Source organism: Lampris incognitus, chromosome 1 (assembly GCF_029633865.1).
Source record: "Lampris incognitus isolate fLamInc1 chromosome 1, fLamInc1.hap2, whole genome shotgun sequence".
NCBI lineage: Eukaryota > Metazoa > Chordata > Actinopteri > Lampriformes > Lampridae > Lampris > Lampris incognitus.
The window spans coordinates 140,729,271-140,750,373 of NC_079211.1; the positions used below are offsets into that span (position 1 = coordinate 140,729,271).

Here is a 21,103-nt window from a genome sequence, read left to right on the forward strand (position 1 = left end):
AACACAATAACTCATACAACTTTCTCTCTTTTCTCTAGCACCCAGAGGTGTCCATCGCTCACAGTCGAGTGCAGTCTTCCAGCGTGAATTCTGTGGACTCCATGTCCAACTCTGCCCCCTAGTGGCATAACAACCGTATGGAGCCGCACGCAAAGGGAAGGAGCTCCAAGGGCTACCCCATTGCTGATTGGTTTACAGTCAGGCCTGAACAGCAGCCGGAGACAGCCTGTCTAAGCTTAATGGTCAGCCCGTGGAGGGGAAACTGACCATCACCAGGCACTGAGACCCTGGGCATTTGCTTAATGACGCAGAGACGTTTGGGAATACTCAATATAATACTCACCCTCAGGATTGCTGGACTATAGAACAGAGCCACTGATGTTGACGAAAAAGTAAAGAAAACAAGCTAATATTCAGGGGATCCACTGTCTAAGAAAGACCAGCACAGGGAATTGGCAATAGGGTCTTGGTGGAAAATGTGTTTTCTTGCTGGTTTCCATGAAAAAGGAAATCTTGTTTTTTTCGACTCATTCTCAGCCTGTCTCTCTGTGACCTAATTTCTGCTATCTTCGTCTTTCCGTCTGCATCTCCTCCTCTCCTCTCCCCCGTCTCGTCACCTCTGCACCTCTCGTTCACTCTTTCTTAGTACCTCTCTTGTCTAGTTTTCCACTTTCCATACCTCAGATTACTCAGAAACATTCACATTAAATCGATAACTTCGCCTCAACAGCCTCAACACATAATGAACCTTGCCTTGCGTACACTCAGGCCAAAGATACAGTTTAGTTTTGTGATACTGTTGTCATGTTGTTTTGTTGGTTTTGAAGGTTGACATCACTTAGAGCCACCATGTGTCAGAATGTAGACTGCCTGGGCCCATGTTTATGTACATTCTCTAAATATGAGCCTGCAGACATATCATATTGCTTAGAGCAAACACACACACACACGCACACACACAAACACACACACACACACACACACACACACACACACACGCAAAGAATTGTGAGAACTGAGTTGTGTTTTCGTTGCATGGACAAGACAAAGTATGGACAACTGTATCCCTGGCTTCTGCATACCTCATTCCACTGATGTTACCATTGTATACTGTACAACACAAATGAAAATCCTCACCCTGGGTTTACAGTGTCACTTTATAATTGAGATTACGTGGAGTTTGAAATCCTTAATTGATATGCTGTACAGAAATATCTTTTTTGTTATTTTCTGCACAGTCCCCGTTGGGTGGAAAGGAACACATGCACTCAGCTGACTAAAAAGTTGCACAATATTGAAAAAATATATATATATATATCATGCTGTTGTTTTCATCTAATGAAAAGGTTTTTACAGTAAATATGTTTTACCTCTGACCGTAATGGCACATTATTATATTGAAACAATTGTTACACAATTCTTACTCACGTTTTTGTTTTTTTTGTTTTTTTTTTTTGTTTTTTTTTTTTAAGTTGCAGCACACGAAACTGATTCTGCAGTTTGGAGGCATCCTTGCCCTCTCACCATGCCTTTTCTGACTCCAAAATATTGCTGCATAGCCATGTTTGTCTGGTGCCCACTTTATTTTTTTCTTCTTCTTTGTTTCTTTTTTTTTTTTTTGCCCCTACCCCTTACACGTATTGCGTTGCATGCGCTCCAGTATGCCTCGGCAATCTAAAAGGGTCTTCCTTTTGTTTCCCTCACACTCATCTGCAGACACAGGGTATGCGAAGGCTACCCGGGGGTTTGGTCTCGTAGGGGGTGTGGACTGATTTATGCGGTCGGTCCAGCGCGTTGACGTCTGAGGGGGAGGGGGGGACGCCAGGATCACGCCAACACACAAAGAAGTGGCCTTCTTACAGTAGCACAGCGAATCAGAAGGGAGGAAGAGCTCGTGCTCTTCTGCTCGTTTTAGAATGTGATGCTGAACGATAAGGGGTTCATGCAGTGACTTAATCGTCCTCACTAATTTCACACGGGCCTGTTTGTTTTCTTCTTTTTTTTTGGTCCTCTGTGTGCTTGATAAAGAAAATTAAATCTAAATGAAAATGAAGTGCCTCCTTGTTAGCATGATTTCCCAGGCAACGCCCACACAGACATCAGCACTTTGTTCATTAGCTCCCTCTCATCGTCTTATTTTGTTTCGTTTGGGAAACAAATTCACACACGCACACACTTTATTGGAATGTGGTGGGGGGGAGGGAGGGAGGGAGGAGGACGGAGGAGAGAAGAAACGGGAAGATGCTCCTTCCCTCCTTGCTGTTGTGCGTGTGTGTACAGTGAGGTGCTGAGTGCATGTGAAAGCCAAACCCACCGTGTTGTTGAGCTCCTAATAAACCCCCGTGCTGGTCTGAACACTCCTCCACGTCTCCTCCCTTCATTCCCTTTTCTACGATCGCCGCTCGAACCGGAAGGGATCATATAACGACTTGCTGTTGGTTTTACTACTTTTAACTACTTCCTCGTCTGCTCCGAAATACCGCCTCGCAGTTTGAGGGGAAGTGCCCCCCCCTCCTCTTCCTCTTTTCTCTTTTCTCTATTGTCCTCCTTAGACGCGGGGAAAGTAGTCGGCCGCTCCAGCAGACCGCTATTTAGAGGAGTATTTTCCTTTGGTCAGCTTTCATAGGGGGAAACACGGAAAAGTGGGGATGTTAAATGTGTCTCGACACCGCCGTCACAGTCCTCCGGGTGGTGTCGAAACGAGGCCGGCTGGGATGAAAAACACGCCGTCGTCTAGCACAGTAGTTCTCAACCTTTTTGGGGTCCTGGACCCCCTGCGTATTTTTGATCTACCCTGAGGACCCCTCCACCTGATCTTGGGGGAGGGGGGTTGCAATTTGATAGAAACAGTAGAAACTGCATTTTAAATTGCATTATAGCATTTATTCACTCTTTGGGGCAAAAATAAGAGCTTTCAGTTGTAACTTAGATATATGTAACAAAACAGAATATGTATTCAGCAACTTTCAGATATATGTAACAACAGAATTTTTATGCAGTAACTTTTAACAATGCAAACGGGAGCGAGATCTCTTATTAAAATACAATAAATTAAACCTGTGAAACAGATGTAATTAGAGAAAAAAGTCCTGTTACCCTTTATAGTTTAGGTAGATAAAGGTCTCAGTCACATTTGAGTAAAATAACCCTATTTCTACAAATGTCATAGGATATTTTTTTTAAAGATATTTTATTTTCACGGACCCCTTGCAATTACACCACGGACCACTAGGGGTCCGCGGACCCCCGGTTGAGAAACAGCAGAAGACAGACCCGGGTCCATTATGGACCACATAGCAGTGTGTAAGAACAACGGGTAAAACAAAACCAGTCTTTTTCGCACGTCAAACCAAAATAAGGCCGTGCGCCGGACAGTCTCTGCGGACTTGACCAAAAAAAGTTAAAATAAATGGCGCCTGGGCAGCGTGGCGGTCTACTCTGTTGCCTGCCAACGGTTCGAATCCCCGTGTTACCTCCGGCTCCCTACACACACAATGGCTGATGCTAGATCCAACGGGGTGCAGGCACGGAAGTAGACGTGACTGGTTGTTGGTTAGGGTTTAAACTCTTTCTGAATTTCCATTGTTAGCAAGCGTTAGTGTTAGCTGTCGTTACAGGACGATCTGGCAATGTTACGGTCAGTTGTAAGCTAGCTAGCGACACGTTTCAGAGCCTTCGAGGTTCCGCGCTGTCTATTGGCCGGCGCAACAGCCAATCACGGCTACTTCCGTGCCTACACCCCGTTGGCTCTAGCGTCAACCAGACACGATTGGCCGTGTCTGCGGGTGGGAAACCGGATGTGGGTATGTGTCCTGGTCGCTGCACTAGCGCCTCCTCTATTGGCCAATCACGGCTACTTCCGTGCCTACACCCCGTTGGATCTAGCGTCAACCAGACACGATTGGCCGTGTCTGCGGGTGGGAAACCGGATGTGGGTATGTGTCCTGGTCGCTGCACTAGCGCCTCCTCTGGTCGGTCGGGGCGCCTGATCGAGGGAGGGGCTAGGGGGAATAGCGTGATCCTCCCACGCGCTACGCCCCCCCTGGTGAAACTTCTCACTGTCAGGTGAAAAGAAGCGGCTGGCGACTCCACATGTATCGGGGGGGGGGGGCATGTGGTGGTCTGCAGCCCTCCCCGGGTCGGCGGAGGGGGTGTCTCCCCGCCTGCCACCCAATGACTGCTGGGATAGCCTCCAGCGTCCCCGTGACCCTGAAAGCTGGATAAGCGGTTTGGATAATGGGTGGACAGATGGATGGGGTGGAGCAGCAAAATAGGGCCAGGTACAATTGGGGAGAGAAAGGCGGAACCCCCCCCCCCCCATTTAAAATAAAGTTAAAAAGAAATAGTACTAGGCCACAATGGATAAATCCTGCCACCAAGTTGAAGAGACAGCAGGTTACAGGTTAAGGTGACGTCTCTTTCTCTGAGGTTTATTTCCTTGCCCTTCTTTTTTCCATAGAGGGTTCCTATCAGCTTTTCCCTTCAGATGGCCATGGTTGTCTTTTGACAGAGTTTTGTTCCCTGTGCAGATGATGACCAAAGCCGACCTTTGGTTTATGTTTGACGTGCATCTTGCCAAAGCAATATTTCTGTTAGATTGTGCAGACGTTGGTTTTAACCAGTAAGCAAGGTTGTGGAAACATGAGAGCCGCTTGGCAAAACATGAACATGCAAAAAAACAGACCATGACGTACCCTTGCAAAAACTCCCAGAGTGTAACTCATCCCCTTTGCCAAGAAAGTCTCGACGGACCAGGGCAATATCATGAAAATGAATGAGGGTGAAGGCCGGACGTTGGTATTGCGAAATATCACAGGTTTAATACTGATAATGGCTAGGCGAAAACCCGCAGGGATGGTTTTAGAACATTTGAGAAGTTTACTTCATCTTTACGTGGCTCCGGGAAGCATTCAAATCAATTTCAAATCAAATCAATTTTATTTGTATAGCCCAATATCACAAATTACAAATTTGCCTCAGTGGGCTTAACAGCAACACAAAATCCTGTCCGTAGACCCTCTCATCGGATAAGGAAGAACTCCCTAAAAAAAAAAACCTTTAACAGGGGGGAAAAATAGGAAGAAACCTCGGGGAGAGCAACAGAGGAGGGATCGCTCTCCCAAGATGGACAGCGTGCAATGGATGTTGTGTTCACGCAATTTAAATAATGCAACATCGAAAGAGGATAACAGAATTATCATGGACATAACATTTATGAAGAACATGATGCACAGGATGCCAAGCAGTGTCCAGATGCCAACGGAGCAGTCCAGGACCCAAGCCACGCCACCAGCATCATCATGTAAAAAAAAAAAAAAAAACTTATGTGAGGAGAGGAAGGGCAGGCAGCATCCAAATGGCGACCACCATCACCACGGAGACCTGGGAGGAAGCGTCGTGTGGCAGGGTGAGCTGGAAGGTGAAGAAGTCGGCCTGTATTTGAATGGTCATTGGTTAGACTCCCCATAACAGCCAGTGTGATCATCAATAGTCATGCCCCGCCTAAGTGTCACTGAGCAAATACGCTGATGGCCTTTTCCAAGCAGCTGAAAAGGAGTAAGCAGGTACTGAGAGAAGAATTTCAGTTTTCCTGAAAACAAATATTGAAGGGCCAAACCCCAGGACCATACCGAGATGTCAGCTATAACATTTTAAAAAAAGAAGGAAAAAAAAAGCTGAAATGAATATTTGGTCTTTTTGGTGTTGGTGTTAGTGAGTCACATTCCAGTGAGTGTGTATTGGACCATGAAGTTGACGGAGGTATGAGTCACACTGGGGTCTCTATTGATGACCTCTCCTCTTGGCTTATGCACGGAAACATTTCTGTGTCTGACATGTTCTCATCAGAGAAGACGGCCAGTTCTGTCACCCATGCATTCATACTAGTGTGCGTGTGTGTGTGTGTGTGTGTGTGTGTGTGTGTGTGTGTGTGTGTGTGTGCGTGCGTGTGTGTGTGTGTCCAGTAGGTTTGGGCACCGTACGTTACCGTGTTTGCAATAATCTGAGACATACTCGACGTGTTGGAGAGACAACCTTGGCCACATGGTCATCGGGACAGTGAGGCGATGTGTGTGTGTGTGTTTATCTACGCGGCGATAGCACTGTGGCCTTGTGGGCAGCGTGCTTATATAACAAGGCACTCCAATTGCTACAGACAGTCCACTCTCAAGCCCTCTCAGTCTCGCTTGCATTGCTTTTTAGAACAGTTTTACCGTCCATTTTTTTTTCCTGACTTGGCATTCTACTAGCATAATCCTCTTTTATTTATTTATTTTTGTACGGTTTTGTAATTTTCAGGAAAGCAACAGAAACTCGACTGTTTCACAGGACATGTTGCCGGCAACCTTCAAACTATGTGCAGGTATCTCCTATCGCCATATGAGGAACATGACAGGTGAGTGCTAGAGGCCCAGACCTGTTTTCGATCTTTTAATCCTTTACTTGTGATTGAGAGCGTATCCCTCCTCCGACTGGATTGTCTAGTGTTCAGCATCGTCATTCTGATTCTTCATTTATATTCTGAGTATGTGCGTGCCTGCTGAATGTGTGGTGTTTTAGAAAATGACTTGATGTGGGCCTTAAATCATCTCAGCCGGATGTAACTTTGTAGTAATGATGTGTTTTAATTTCTCCATCAACAAGGTGTGCGGAAGAATGCCATGGCGGCCATTCACCATGAGCTCAACAGACTGGCGGGTCCAGGCTCAAATAACTGGATCAGCCATGTCGGCCGAAGAGGCTCGCTCTTCAGTGAGTCTTTACATTCTCTCAGACTGCATTGTTGTAATACAGACCATCGGTGAGGTCAATGTAATATCAGATTGTCAGAAAAAGGTGATTTTTCTACTTAATTTTACTTTAGGAAGTTAATTTGTGGGAAAATCACAAATGTTGTAATAGGGGGTGATAAGACGGGTTATATCAGTGTTGTTCCCCTTGTTCTTCAAGGTCCCCAAATTGAAGAGGAGGGTGGATACGGGGAGGAGGAGATGTCCTATCTAAAGCAGGGCGAGGAAGCCCTGCAGAAAGCTATCAGCATCCTCAGCGAGCAGGACGGCTGGATCACGGAGACAGTGGCTGTGAGTATGACGATAAGACACGCAGAACTGCATGATGGTTGACTTAAGTAGGAAAACATAGAGCTGCTGGGGTCCCGCATTGGAGATGTGGTGCAGGTCTGGGTCCTGTGATCCAGATGTTAAAGTAAATACTTGCGGGAAATAATTAACTGTCGAAAATGTCTCTACTCTGTGACTTGTTAACAGTTAAAACAGTTAAGTGATTGCTTTCGGTATCTCCCGTTTACCCCGCCCAGGCAAACGGTGACAAAGTTCTGAGTAAGGTATTGCCTGAAGTTGGGAAGGTGTTCAAACTGGAGGTGATACTGGACCAGCATCCAGACAGTCTCTATGGAGAACTGGTGGGCAATATGGAACAAATGGGGGAGTGGAACCCTAACATCAAACAAGTTAAGGTCAGAGGCAACATGGATATGAATGGGGAGACCTTTTTTTCCCCATTCCAGCATTTAAATTCAGTATTGCAACATTTCAGAAAAACAATTGGTATAAACTGTCGTGTTGTTACGTATGAATAAACAATGAATTTATTCAAACACATATATGTTAAAAATGGACTCCTCGCCTGTTGGATGAAGAATAAGGTTTTTGGGGGTTTTTTTTGTATTCTTTGGTAGATCCTTCAGAAGATTGGGCTGGACACTATGGTTACCCATGAGGTGTCTGCAGAAACACCTGGTAATGTGGTGGGGTCACGGGACTTTGTCAGTGTCCGCTGTGCCAAACGGAGGGGCTCAACTTGCTTTCTGGCTGGAATGTCCACTCAGCACCCAGCAATGCCCAAACAAAGGGGTGTGATCAGGTGGGTTATGACTCTCAGTCAAGGGCAAATCCCACTCATCTGGTTTTGATACCTGTGTATTCGTCTACCGGGTGTATGAATTTAGAATTAACTGAATTAACACATTATATTTGTATTTAAGTATAATGAAATGAGATCGACAAACGACTACATGGCTCGCTTGTGAGCAGCTTGGCTGGCTGACTGACTTGGTGGCTGGCTGGATGGCTAAGTGGCTGGCTGGCTGGTTGGCTGGATGGATGAATGGATGAATGGTTATCTGGCTAGCTGTCTGACTGACTCAGTGACTAGCTGGTTGGCTGGCTGGCTGGTTGGCTGGATGGATGGATGGGTAGATAGCTGGACAGACAGATGAACAGATGGATGGACAGACAGACAGATGGGTATTTCATGAAAGTGACACAAATGATTGATGATAATTATTGCATTTTCCAGAGCAGAGAATGGGCCTACCTGTATCGTCATGAAACCTCTTGCTGAAGACCCAAATAAGACCAAGTTCACTTGGTTGCTAAGTATAGATCTTAAGGTATGTTATTAACTTCCCTGTGCATTTATTTTTCAAATTACCACATTGCATGGTATTGCAATCCTCTCATGTTTTGGCATGAACTAATAGCTAAATCAACAGTACAAACGGCAGGTAGACAAATCAATCATTGTTTTTGTTTTTGTTTTTGTTTTTTCCTCTAGGGCTGGATCCCAAAGACTATCGTGAACCAAGTGCTCTCTCAAACACAGGTGGACTTTGCCAAACACCTCAGGCAAAGGATGGCTAATAATAATATCTCTATGGAAATGGCTCATGCCTGCTGACACAACATGCTCCTTGGGCCTTGGCTGTGCACGCAGCAATGGAAAAATAGAAAAGTGGCGGCCCCACCCAGTCAAAATCCAAGATCTGATAAATCTAACAACTACAACAGATGAGAGAAGCAAGAGGAGATTAAGAAAATTACATGAAGATAATACTGTTCTGAGATCTTAAGACCATCTTAGTTGCAGTATTACCACTGTATGAAACCAGCAGCCAGGCACGTATGATATACACTGTGTTTGCAACAACACTTTTATTCGTTGTTCATCCTTTCATTGCAAAATTGCACTTTTATTTTAAAAGATGTATTTATTGAAATAATGACATTGCTTTAGAGTAGGAAAGAACGATTGCAAGTGGAATAAATTATTGCAGTGTCAATGATGTTCATGTTTACTTTCTGTGTACTGACTGGGCCACATTACTGAAAAAGTGGAAAGGCATTTTGGAAAAATGAACTAAATGAATGAATAAAAGAAACATGACCATACATCTATGTGTTTGATCACACCGAAGGCACTGAAATACTAAGGTATTCAATGCCCAGTTTACATCTGATTTCTAAGATAAGCTACCAAACAGCAACCTTGAAAAACATTAATATTACTAATGACTCATGTTTGCTGAAGTTAGTGAAAATACTCTACTACTCTCTACTACATACTCGACAACTGTGTCTTTTTAGTTTCCCATTTCATGCCTATTTTGTTACCTCATCCCTTTATTTATGATAGCCTGGCCTTCTGCCTTACCTGGCTGTAGGTAGTCATCAAATTTTATGCACCCCCCCCCCCCGGTCTTGGCTCTGGCAAACAGTGGCGTAAGAAAGACTGAAAAACTGTAATCATCTTGACGTCAACTGTGTTTTTATTTATTGTGCTGGTGACAATAAACAGGGGACACCTGCCTGAGCGATGTCGTCTGCGTGGTTGTCTCCAGGATAAGGGGGCTCTATTTGTGGAAAACCCAGGGAAACCAACGTTGGAACTCTAACGGCAACTTCATCCACGTTATTTTTCACCAGGGAGGAGATGGGAAAATTCAAAGGGGTTTTTCCAAACTATGAAAGCGGTCATAAAAATGTCCTTGTGGCTGCTTGATGGCTTTAGGCTGATAGTTTGCCAGAGTAGGCAGGTGTTTGGCCATGTAGATGTGAAAGGAGCTCCAGCAGTGTGCAATTCATTGTGACACACAGCAGCACTTTCTCCAAAATAGGGTGCTTTGCCAAACAGGAAGTCTTTCAGATATTATAGCTAACCATCTAATATTTTCCAATTATGTATAGCTTTAAATGACCCCGAAATGTTTTGTAAGCATCCATTTTCACTACGAGGAGGTGCGAGTTCTTCACGGAAAGAATAAAGGTCTCTCATTCCATTGGCTATCATTAACAGGCCAGCAAATTTGAAAGGCTACTTTAAGTATTGTGAAACTCATATCGCTATAATAGAGAGGGGGGGGGCATTTTTTTATTTTTATTTTTTGGAAGTAGACTGAAACATTTCAACCCCAGAGGAAGTTGGAGCGCTAGCTTGTGTGATGGAAAATTAATATTATTACTTGAAAGTACGCAATAACTGACATCTGCTTCCAATCCGTCAAACCTGAACACAAGCAGATGTGAAGAACTTTTAACCGCTCAAAGACCTTCGTCCATCATTCATGTAACAAGAGAAGTTCAGAAACGTTGAGAAATGGGACCCACAGACAGTAATGAGACCAAGCTGACAAAACAAGTTATCTGACAGGCTATATTCAAACCCTAGCACTGATGACAGCCTCGGATAGATAACATTCAATGTTCAGTATCCATTCTATAGGCCACTTTCTGACCATAATTCAATCCCAAACGTCATCTGTCTTTGTGGCATAAACAGATGCAGGTAAATCCTTGCATTTTATGGGAACCACCTTCCTGTCAGTGCATTGCTCTGTCTCTTTAAAGACTGTCGCAGGTTTGCAAAACTGTCTGTGGGGCGAAGAAGTGTTAAAGACCTGTGATTTCCCATAGCATCTGTAAGGGTTGTGATCCACTTCTCTGCCAATGACTCATTTCCCCACTGGATAGGCAAATTGGAAACATGAAGAGCTCGTCACCATATAAAACAAACCACGTTGGCAAGAAGTGAGAAGTCTTTTAAGTCGGTCGTGTTTTTAGACGATGTTTTGCACTTCAGAATACTCCAGATTTTCCTTGCTCTTCGTGGTAGGTTTGTTTTGCGCGCCTGAGTTTGAGAGAGAGAGAGAGAGAGAGAGAGAGAGAGAGAGAGCGAGAGCGAGAGAGAGAGAAAGAGAGAGCGAGAGAGCGAGAGCGATAGAAAGCAATGACGTAATGATATAGGGCCAGGCAGGAAACCACAATTCCCAGGATGCACTTGAAATCGCCGCGGTCACTAAACGGGGGAAGGGAAGCTGAGATTGGAGGGAGAAAGAGTCAAAAACTGAGGTAGTTTCAAAATTATTCACATTTCATATTGCGATGGGCAGGTTACTGCGGAGAGTGACGTTCAGCGTATCTTAACTCGCTGCGTATGCTTATCTATACGTGTTGTTAACCAAGCCGGGGGGGGGGGGGTCCGTCGGCGAAGTGCTGTTGGGTTCGGGGAACAGATCTCATCCGACAGAGGACTAGTGCTAGCCTTGCAGCTATGCTAGCCCCCCAGTTAGCTTTCTGGAGAGCTAACGTCAGCGCTTTCTTTTCTTTCTTTCTTCTTCTTTTTTTTTCCAATGTCAGTTCTGAGCTAACGTTTAAACGTTAACGTGCGTGACACGACTCGTCTTTTTCTCGCCCGTTTCTCTCACAGCCGTCCACACCGAGCGTGTATTGCGAGCGATGCTTTCCCGATTTTGAGCTCGAGCAACAGCTAATAAGTATGTGCGCCTGCCTGCCTGCCTGCCGACTGCCAGTTTAAATATTACTGGCCGGGCTGCGAACGTTATAACGGCACCGAGCGGAGCGTCGGTGGCTGTATGCCAGTTTGCTAACAGTTAGCTAACAGTTAGCTAATAGACGGCTGTCAAAGCGGGGGCAGTTGCCGGCTGTCATCTGTCACGAACAGCTATCGTCAGTTGCCCTACGTGGTTATTTGTCCAGGCGTTGTTCTTTAAGTCTGAAATGTTAAATGTTAAAAAAAAAAATAATTTGCGTTTACTCTTTCTAAATCTCTGGTATTCGACTTTGTTTGAGTCAATCCACGGTGGCGTCGGCTGCCAATTCAACGTCTTAAAGGCGAACCATGATAATACAGGGGACGACGCTTGGTGGCAATGTAGTTCAGATAGGCTAGTTGGTAAGCGGTTTGGATCCAGCTCTTTTGTGTGTGTTTGTGTGTGTGTGTGCGCGCGCGCGCGCGTGCATTTTCACTCCCTTACAAGCCATTTTTGCCTCCTCTTTTTTTTGTTCACTTACAAGCCATTATGTTGTTTTCATTATTTATATCGTCAGTTGTGAAACCCTTGCAGTGTATTGTTGCATCCATCTATATTGTTTGAAAACATTGCTCTGAGTATAAGATCATAACGGGTCAAGTCCAAAAGAGTAATTTTTTTCCCCCCCTGTTCTAGTTTCCAGATGTCTGATTATTTGGACATATGACAACCCCTGCTGAGGAATCTGGCCATACAAGAACCTTACTCATGACCCATTTCGTCCTGGACACGGACAATTCTTATGTGAGACGTGTGCTGTTTCACGTGAGGCTTAAGACTTAAGATAACTTTGGGGGAACAAGATAACTTTGGGGGGACTGAATTGAACTGCGGCACTGTGCTGTTAACCTGGTGTTCCCCATAGATTCATCTTCAGTGCCAAAGTAATGAAGCGTCTTGGACAGGGAGAGCTTAACCCTGTCAAGCAATGTGTTCATCCAGCCTCCATGTACCTCTGATGGGGCAAATGAGAAAACCCATTGGCGAGGCAGATCTGTGGAGGAGAGGAAGGAGGGAGGATTCTTGGAAACTCATATATTGACCGTTATCGTTTCCTGCAATTAACTGTTATAGAACAACACCTGTACATTCCACTTGGTATACACACACCGATGCAGGAGAGTAGCCTTTGAAGTGACTGAACCAAGATCAAATCAGACGTTTTCCTTAAAAACCTGGACCCCTCTTATTTTACACCAAAAATTGGTTTTTATTGAAGAATACGATGAGCCTGACTTCAGTGATACACATAGCCAATTACACATTTCAGTTAGATCAAGCTATGAACATTGGAACATTGGCCCCTTCATGTATATAAGAAAAGAGCAGCAAAAAATTTGCAGTCACTACAAAAGGCACACAGAGAAAATCATGGTGGTCCTTGCATCAAGTCCTTTGCCCACTGTGGTCCATGACCCCAAAGACCTATAGAGGGCAAGATCAGGAACACACTTGCCAAGAAATACACACACGTGCAATGGAGGGAAACTCTGGTGTCACGACGCACACTGAGGTAATATTCTTTCACCCTAGACAGCCCCCAGGTTTGAATGATTTAGCTTTAGTCTGGTGTTTGGGTTTACAACAGCTTGGTGTAATGAGATGGTACCCATAGCTGACACCTGCTTCACTGGCCTACAATTTGACAGCAGGTGCTAGGGTACAGTGCATTTTAGCTGTATTGATTACATTCCCCCAGTCTTTAGATAAATGATCTGTACCTGTATGTACTGTCATGACATATTAGACAAATAAAAGCTCATGGGTTTAATTAGTACAGTTCACTTGTTTAACTTGGAGTTTAAGGTGAACAAGTTCCTCTCCCAAGTCCTTGCACTTTAATGGTAATCTGATGTCTGGTTTGCTTGGCGCTTTGCCATGGTGCTGGCTGACAGGGCATTTCCCTTATTCCCAATTTAGTTATAGTCTGTATCATTTCCCCTTCTTCCCTGGCCTAGCCCTTGTGTGTTTCCTTTCTTGGTTATGATATGATATGATAAGACAATTGAGTTAGTATGTCCCTTGCTAAATTGATTGTAGAGATAGTGGGAAAGAGACAGCTCTCTGAACGGGAGCATATCTCTTATTTCCCCCAACTTCAGTACTTATATTTACCCGCCCTTGATGCTTGATAAATATACATTTTCTGTTATCGATGTCAATTGGCTTGTTGAATTGCATGTTTTGCTTAAGTTGGCATAAAAAAGGCAATTTGTCACTAACTCAGACTTTAACAAGTTATACAGTTGTCAAGAATCTTTTCTCAGAGGGAAATGAAGCCCACACTGTCTTTATGTTGTGTGTATGTGTCGAAAGAATCTGTCTTGTTTTGCTGCCCATTTCTAGGTCCTGTATGGTTTGTCCCATGAGTTTAAACCATCAGAGGAGATCACAAATGGCCACTCCAACTATAAGCCTGTGAGTAAAGCTATTGGTCGTAAGAGGTTATTTCTTTCATGCCAGTAGATTGTTCTCCAGTCAGCCTTTTATTTAAGAGTTTTATCTTTGTTTGACCTTTTGTGTTTTGACTCAGACCATGAATGGACTAATAGTTGGTCATAATGTCAAAGACCACAGTAATGGTAGTGCATCACTTCGATCCCTGCCGGTGAGTTATCTTATTTTCTCACTTTTTGTTTGACCCTACATGGTTTTTATTGCATTGACGATAACCCCTTCTGTGGTAATCATACAGATTTCAGCACTGAAGCAGAATGGTATTCTGCAAACCCTGGCAGCAGGAGGGGAACAGCCCAAGGCTGCAGGTAACACACACACACACACACACACACACACACACACACACATACACACACACTATCTCTCTCTTTTGTCTCACTCCCCTTTTTCTTCTCAGAGGAATAGCTCAGTGTATCCTAGATACCAAGTAGTCTTAGCAGGGTAAACCTCCCTAAGGAGTGCAGGTTGCTGGCTAGGAGGAAGCAGAGGGTCCCTGTGCCACTGTGTAGGATGCAGATCTATTAGAGTGGAAGGGGACAAGGTTTAACACTGAAAATGAACTGGGTGGATGCAAACCGTTATGCCATGGCCACTTGGCTAAGTGGATCCTCATCACCTGTGTATCTTGTGAGCGGTGAGGTTTTTTGCATGGGCTTAAGTTGAAATGCATGGGCTTAAATGGAAAAGGAAATGGTTGCATTAGTTGACTTTGCTTACATTTTTGTATCGATTTCACTTTCCCGACAGAGGAGAATTTAGAGTTGGAGAAGGCAAGAGAGGAGTGGGAGGCTCTCGAGGGTGTCCAACCAGGTGAGGTTCTGACTACATTTTTATCTTTGTCTAAAAGGTTATAAATTAGTTTGTCAAGAATCTGTATCTGTAGTCGCTTGAAATTGTTGTGATGTCTCCCACAGCTCTCACTGATGATTCCAACCCAAGTCCCCTCATTTCCTTCAATGAAGCTCTGCAGTACTTCCAGACCACAGACCTCGGGGAGCTGCTGGTAAGACATGGAAGAGTGAGGCAAATATTTGTATCTCAAAAAAAATTCCAATCAATAGGAAAGATGAATGATGTGGGATATTTATATAATTACACTTGTTTCATAGATAAATGCATAGCTTTTAGACATTTTTTAAAGGAGAGGTTTGTTTAGTCCCCTTTTTGCCCCCCTTACAGAAGAACATTCAGCCCACCATTCGCAGGACAGGTCTGGCTGCGATCACACACTTTCTCTTTGGGCCCCCACGACTGCACAGAGAGCTCCTGGAGGAGAGGGACCTGGTCTTTGCTATTGCACAATGTAAGTGCTGGCATGCTGAGCCTGTTTGTCTACTTATCTTACATACATTAACTTGTGAAGTGTTTGTAACAAAAAAATGTTACTGTTCCTTTTTTTTGTTGGTGTGTGTATGTATGTGTGTGTGTGTGTGTGTGTGAACATGTGTGTATTTTGTATAGGCTCTCTGGACAACAGCCAGACAGTTCACATGCGTGTCCTGCAGACCATTTATAAGAGGCTCATCGGCAGCAGGCTGGACTGCCCCCGCTACGGGACCCACTGGGAGAACATCGGCTTTCAGGGTCAAAATCCCTCATATTCATGCTTTAACCAGTGATGGTGGAAAGCACCATTTGCCCATGGAGTCTACAACACCCTAGAAATATTTTATGCTATAAATTTAATGTTTCAGCGTTGAGTTGACGTGTCCTCTGTTTTTATTTTTTCATAGGTACTGACCCAGCCACTGACCTCCGTGGTACTGGTTTCCTGGGGCTAATGCACACTCTGTATTTCGTAATGGACCCAGAGACTCTACCATTGGCAAGAGACATCTACAAGCTATCGCAACACCCGACACAGGTTTCAGTATTTCATAGCATAAAACACATAAGCTCTATGCAAGAATCTTATGCATTTATCAAAAACTGTGGCATGCTCAACTCAAGGGTTGGCAGCACATTCAGAAACTACTTTCAGCAGCAGACAGACACAAGCTTGTTGTAAGACTTGGCCTTTGTTAACATTCATAGCTGCAGTTATTCCTTCGACTTTGAAGCGCTTATGCTTCTTCTGTTGTCTCCCTCCAGAGCTTTCCATTCAGCGTGATGTCAATCAACATGACCCGTATCGCTCTGCAAGTACTACGAGAGGAGGCCTTGTCCAAGTGAGTTTACTTACTCTCTACTTACTCCATCCTCTACAGTATCTTTGAATCCCGCTGCTTCTGTCGTATCATGTTAAACCTAATCTCTTGACTGGGATGGCTTGGAAGAGTGGGGTAATTGGACGGGTACAATTGGGGAGGGAAAAAAAAGGGGGGGGTTCCAAAAAAACCCTAATCTCTGTATCTCTATACTAAATCCTGAACCCATGCCGCTTTTTTTTTTTTTTTGTAGGGAGTGTAATCGCCGTCAGCAGGTGGTCGGAGTGTTAAATGAGTTCTATGTTGCCACATATCTCCACTTGTACCAGCTGTGGAAGACCCAACAGAAGACCATTTCTGACTCTGGCTTTGTACTCAAAGGTAAATACAATGCAATTACTAATGGGTCACAACTTATTAGCCTGCCTTAATTCTAATTCCGGTAGTCCCACACTTGAGCTCAGCTACTGTGTTTTCTCCCCCCCAGAAGTGGAGCTGTTTGCCAAAAAGAACCCCAAGCAGTTGCTGCGTCGTCTAGAGGTCTTCCTGAAAGAGAGGCGGTCAGGAGGAGTTCCATGGGGGGTGTCCCCTGACCCCCAAGCCCAACAGCCCTCTCCCAGCCTAGGGGATCGAGGGGCCAAAGCTGGGGTGGGGCTGGGAAGCAAGGGGAAAGAGATGCATTTCACAGGAGTATGTGATCTACCACCAGACATGGAGGGAGAGGCCAGACTCATTTAGATTAGACAGAGTGTGTGTGTGTGGGTGTGTGTGTGTGTTCATGTTTTGAATATGTCTGTTAGAGTAGGTGTGAAAGGCTTATCTTCAGAGATCTAGAATGAGGACCCCCACTAAGCCCTGACCTAGGACCTGCTATCTGATCCCATTCAAACCCTTGAACTGCCTCCACTAGTGCTGGGGGTGCTGCACTTTGATCAGTCTATGAAATAGGGGCTTGCACAATGCTTTTTTTTTTTTAAGAGAACAGTTACCTACATAAAACTAATGCAGGCCAGGAGTACAAGATGTCACAAAACAAAGAGAAAGTAAATGTTTGCACTTTTCTGTGGGTATTGTAGCCAAATTAGTAGCTGCCAAATTCCTGTGGTCATACTTTACCTGCCTAGAAGGCCATAATGTACAAATTTATGTCTCCGACATCTCTGAGCAGACACTCCTGAAAACAATTCTATGTTCAACTCAAAATGCACTTGCTTTACTCGTTCTTGATTTAGTTGCAACTTTTATTCCAGTGCATATGAAGTGTGCCTGTCAGCACGTTTTGTGCGTTGGAAAGACAGAAAAGAGGACACGTTCTTAAGGTTCCTCCATTTGCAAGTGTTTGGAGGTACAGACAGGCGGTAATTGGCTGCAGCAATTTGTCCTCTAGTGCACTCAAAAGTGTCGGTAGCTATTCTGATAGAATAGTTCCAGAGCTCCCATTTCATTTGGGGGGGGGGGGGTATATATTTTAAATGAATCAAAGAAAGAGACTATTTTTGTCCTTTGCAAAGCGACGGCTGTCATAACTGCAGTTACATAGTCATGTGTAAAAGAACTTGAGAACTCTGTTGATAAATTGAGGGCTGAGTGACAGCAAGTAAGGATTTCTTACACTGTCCAACTCCACCACAACGTGTGACGATCCTCCGACTTGTAAACATCCTTTGACCTTTCATGGTTGAAGCCATGTAGATATTCCATAACGGTCTGTTCTATGCTTGGTCCTGGCTAGAGTCAAAGTTCTGGTATGGGCTCTCTATACATTCCTTTATAGAGCATGTGATTGTAATTTTTTGACCAGTTAAAAGTTGATTACGATGAGCGTGCTTGTTTGTCTGAACCCGCGTGTGATGAAATGAATGAGCTTGATGATATTGATGAAGGGTGCCTCTCCTAAGGTATAAATGGTACAGTATGCAATCCCAGCTCTCAATTAATGATAATCAAAAACAATAGTGCTGTGTAACGATAGATATCGTTCCTTACTTCAGGGTTTGTGTGCATGTGCAAAGTGTGCGTGAATGTGAGCGTATCTGCATTGTATGGCAGGAACTGACTACAGATGGGGCATTTTACTTGGCACAAAATAAGCCAGCTTTACTAAGGACCTGCTCCATCAAATCGAGGTAGAAAGAGGGTACTTTTCATTTCTTAATGGTACATCAACTTTCCACAGGAAAAGGATAAAAAAGAGGATAGACAACTCATTTGTTTTTTTAACAGTTATATGATTTTAATGTTACTTCTGGATGAAATTGCCCTGCTGAATCTTTGGCCTAGGTGGAGCTGCTCATCAAAAGCTGGTTTTCCATTTGTGCCGATGTGAAGCCGTGCCCTGTAGTCGCAATCTGTAGCATGTTCAGGTAGCCCTAGTACTGTAGCATCCTATAGCCGCCTCCTCTATGTAAGGCTTGTCGAAGTCACGTCTCAGTTGCAGTCTGTAGTGTCAGTGAGTGTGCAAACCGTTTCCGCTATAGTACATTCATGTCATACTTGCATCGAGCCTCCCTCAGTAGACGCATATTTAGGTGGTGCAATTGTTGTTTGGCGACTTCGGAGGGATGATGGAGAGGCTTTACAGGTTATCAAGCACCACTGTCTTCTGAGAAGGGAACGGAAAGACCAGTGCCTAGAACCAGCAGAGCTATGTGAGGCAGAGCACAGATCGGTCCTTACTTCCTCTTTTGTTTCACTTGTGTCATTGTGCCACGATACACTTCCTCCGTTTATGTGAAGCGGTACCCCTAAGACAGAGTGGATCTGAACCCCTGAATAATTTACAGTACAGACACGCAGGCCTAATGGATGTACATAAATATACGGGCGTGTTATTTTGCGTCAGCACCTACGCAGTTTAATATTTATTGCTTTCTTTCTCTTTTTTTTTCTACCCTAACCCACTTCTCTGTAGTGAGCTGATGCATTTTGCCAACTCTTTGCAAGTGTTTTGGTTGATTAGCAAAATTTGCACTCTTTGTAGATGGTTGATTGTACGTGTGAAGTCTGCATGGGGAGAAGACGGACCATCTCCAGTAAACATGATACTCATTACTGACCACCTTGTTAGTTAGACTTCATGAAGTCTGAATCCCTTCCTCATCCTAAATCGTGTTGTTCACGTGATTTTTTTCATTCAGTTTTATTGAATTTTTTTTTTTTGTCCGAGAGGAGCAGTACAGTGTGAATCAGGAAGTTTGTAAATAAAGTATAAATGATTGTAATTGTATGATTGTCAGTAGGGCATTATACTGATACACAATGCTTACCTCAAGACTTGAGACAAATCTCTCCTTTTCTCTCTCTTGATGTTTGTTTGCGATGGCCTGCAGCCTCAGTTATCTTCTATTCAGACTATCTCTTTGTTTTCTTGTACCTGGGCCTTTTTCCGTCATACAAATTGGAGATGTTTATGTAACGTAATACAAAACACCGGATGCACTACATAATGGCAAACTAACACACAAGCTGGTCAGTGTTGTGTGTGTGTGTGTGTATACTATAGGGACACATTTATACACAATATATACGCCCACACATGCTCCGATTTACATAGACTGCAGAAAGATGAGATCCTTTGGAACGATCTATATAATTGGCTGATAATGTTTTACCATGTTGATATAAGCTGGTTTTCTTGTGACTTAAGTGGTAGTACAGTATACCTTTGCTGTGTTTAAGTGTTTGATGTCAGGAAAACACTCAAAACAACCCAGTCCTCCCAGCTACAGCACAGACAAAAAGAAAGGTCGAATATATGCAAGAATATAGGCTACGTCTTGATTAGTTGTCATAATACTGTATATGCTAAAACCTTGTATCTCCAAACAAAGTCTGATTTATTCTCATATTACCCAAAAACTTATTTTTTCAACGATTATTATAGGTAATTTTCTTATGCGTTGATCGTTCGGAATCTCTTTTAATTGTGAATCCAGAAACAGGAGAAGACGAAGAAGAAGAAAAAAAAACGGGTCCATGCAGGGATGTTGAACGCTCTTAAAGAGGAGTAGTCTGAGGTTCTGCTTCCCACAGTAGCTCGACAAACACAATCACTTCTCTCAATATCCTGCGCTTTATATGAAGGTGTTTTACTGTTGCTGTTGTCGTCTCGTCCCTCAGAGCATTTTATGGCTGTACTTTGATTGTAGAAGCCCTATTTTATAATGAGAGTTATTTCAGAATATGTGCTGTTGTACTTTAAATGTATGGGGGGGGGAGCTAAATAAATGCCATTTAAAAAGACTAATTTTATGTGTGACACGCGTCTTTGAACACTTGTCTCAGGAAGTGCACTGTCAGAGTCTGATTCCTTGGTCAAGTGTGTTCCCACATAGGGGGAATTTATCTCGGTTTTGCTCGAGAGCGTCACCACTGGACACTACACAGCAACAGCAAAAGGTTTGGGGTAAGCGAGCTTCATCGATAATGAGAAAGGTTAACTGGGGTCAGGGTGTGCTGTTAATAAACAAACCCCATTATGTATAGGTGGTGGATTAGTAGTCCCCAGTATTGCCTCTGTGGCTTTACACGTCATTCTGCACTTGTGGCTACAGGCTCGAGACGATCAAATGTCAAAAGGTCGACGAGTGTGCGGCGGGCCTCTGCGGCGGCACTTCCACACTTTGACCGCTAAGGGGCGCACGTTGACAAGCGCACTTCAGAAACGGTCCCAAACAGCGAGCGCAGCTGCAGGCCGGTGTCATACCAAAATCCGCAACCGTCGAAAATTGTGACCGTGGTTATTCTGACCTCGGTGGTCTCTAAGTGGCATGCTGGAAGAGACCACCTCCCTCCCGTATCGTCACTCCGACATTATAACCACACCCAAACCCACACCTAAACCCAACCAGGAGGTGGGAGGGACTGGAGG

General features: G+C 44.1%; 3 protein-coding genes across 3 annotated transcripts in view; all 3 read left to right on the plus strand.

Moving 5' to 3' along the window:
• The window catches only part of grk5l (G protein-coupled receptor kinase 5 like), a 36,607-nt gene extending 34,407 nt beyond the window's left edge, over nucleotides 1–2,200 (plus strand). The window contains exon 16 of the mRNA XM_056276790.1: nucleotides 39–2,200. Within this exon, the coding sequence (XP_056132765.1) occupies nucleotides 39–122 (84 nt within the window). The 3' untranslated portion in view covers nucleotides 123–2,200. The remainder of the gene's footprint in view (nucleotides 1–38) is intronic.
• Nucleotides 2,201–6,312: 4,112 nt separating this feature from the next.
• Nucleotides 6,313–9,035, plus strand: star (steroidogenic acute regulatory protein). The gene is made up of 7 exons (XM_056285160.1): nucleotides 6,313–6,394; nucleotides 6,643–6,750; nucleotides 6,949–7,079; nucleotides 7,316–7,474; nucleotides 7,697–7,881; nucleotides 8,317–8,410; nucleotides 8,575–9,035. Exons 1-7 carry the CDS (start codon nucleotides 6,331–6,333, stop codon nucleotides 8,695–8,697), a joined length of 864 nt encoding a protein of 287 aa, XP_056141135.1. The 5' UTR covers nucleotides 6,313–6,330; the 3' UTR covers nucleotides 8,698–9,035.
• Nucleotides 9,036–11,048: 2,013 nt separating this feature from the next.
• On the plus strand, nucleotides 11,049–20,467 carry elmod3 (ELMO/CED-12 domain containing 3). Its single transcript, XM_056282745.1, has 13 exons — nucleotides 11,049–11,144; nucleotides 12,263–13,139; nucleotides 13,973–14,044; nucleotides 14,160–14,234; nucleotides 14,322–14,391; nucleotides 14,834–14,896; nucleotides 15,001–15,089; nucleotides 15,266–15,389; nucleotides 15,548–15,670; nucleotides 15,820–15,950; nucleotides 16,178–16,254; nucleotides 16,487–16,614; nucleotides 16,721–20,467. The coding sequence occupies exons 2-13, from the start codon at nucleotides 13,038–13,040 to the stop codon at nucleotides 16,969–16,971; spliced, it is 1,305 nt and encodes a 434-aa protein (XP_056138720.1). The 5' UTR covers nucleotides 11,049–11,144; nucleotides 12,263–13,037; the 3' UTR covers nucleotides 16,972–20,467.
• The last annotated feature ends 636 nt before the right edge of the window (nucleotides 20,468–21,103 follow it).

Bases quoted from the DNA above. Each gene is read 5' to 3' on its own strand.
- star (XM_056285160.1), top strand. From the start codon at position 6,331: ATGTTGCCGGCAACCTTCAAACTATGTGCAGGTATCTCCTATCGCCAT. The intron at 6,395-6,642 runs GTGAGTGCTAGA...TCCATCAACAAG, and splicing joins CCATATGAGGAACATGACAG to GTGTGCGGAAGAATGCCATG. The intron at 6,751-6,948 runs GTGAGTCTTTAC...TTGTTCTTCAAG, and splicing joins CCGAAGAGGCTCGCTCTTCA to GTCCCCAAATTGAAGAGGAG.
- elmod3 (XM_056282745.1), top strand. From the start codon at position 13,038: ATGACCCCAAAGACCTATAGAGGGCAAGATCAGGAACACACTTGCCAA. The intron at 15,390-15,547 runs GTAAGTGCTGGC...TATTTTGTATAG, and splicing joins GGTCTTTGCTATTGCACAAT to GCTCTCTGGACAACAGCCAG. The intron at 15,951-16,177 runs GTTTCAGTATTT...GTCTCCCTCCAG, and splicing joins TATCGCAACACCCGACACAG to AGCTTTCCATTCAGCGTGAT.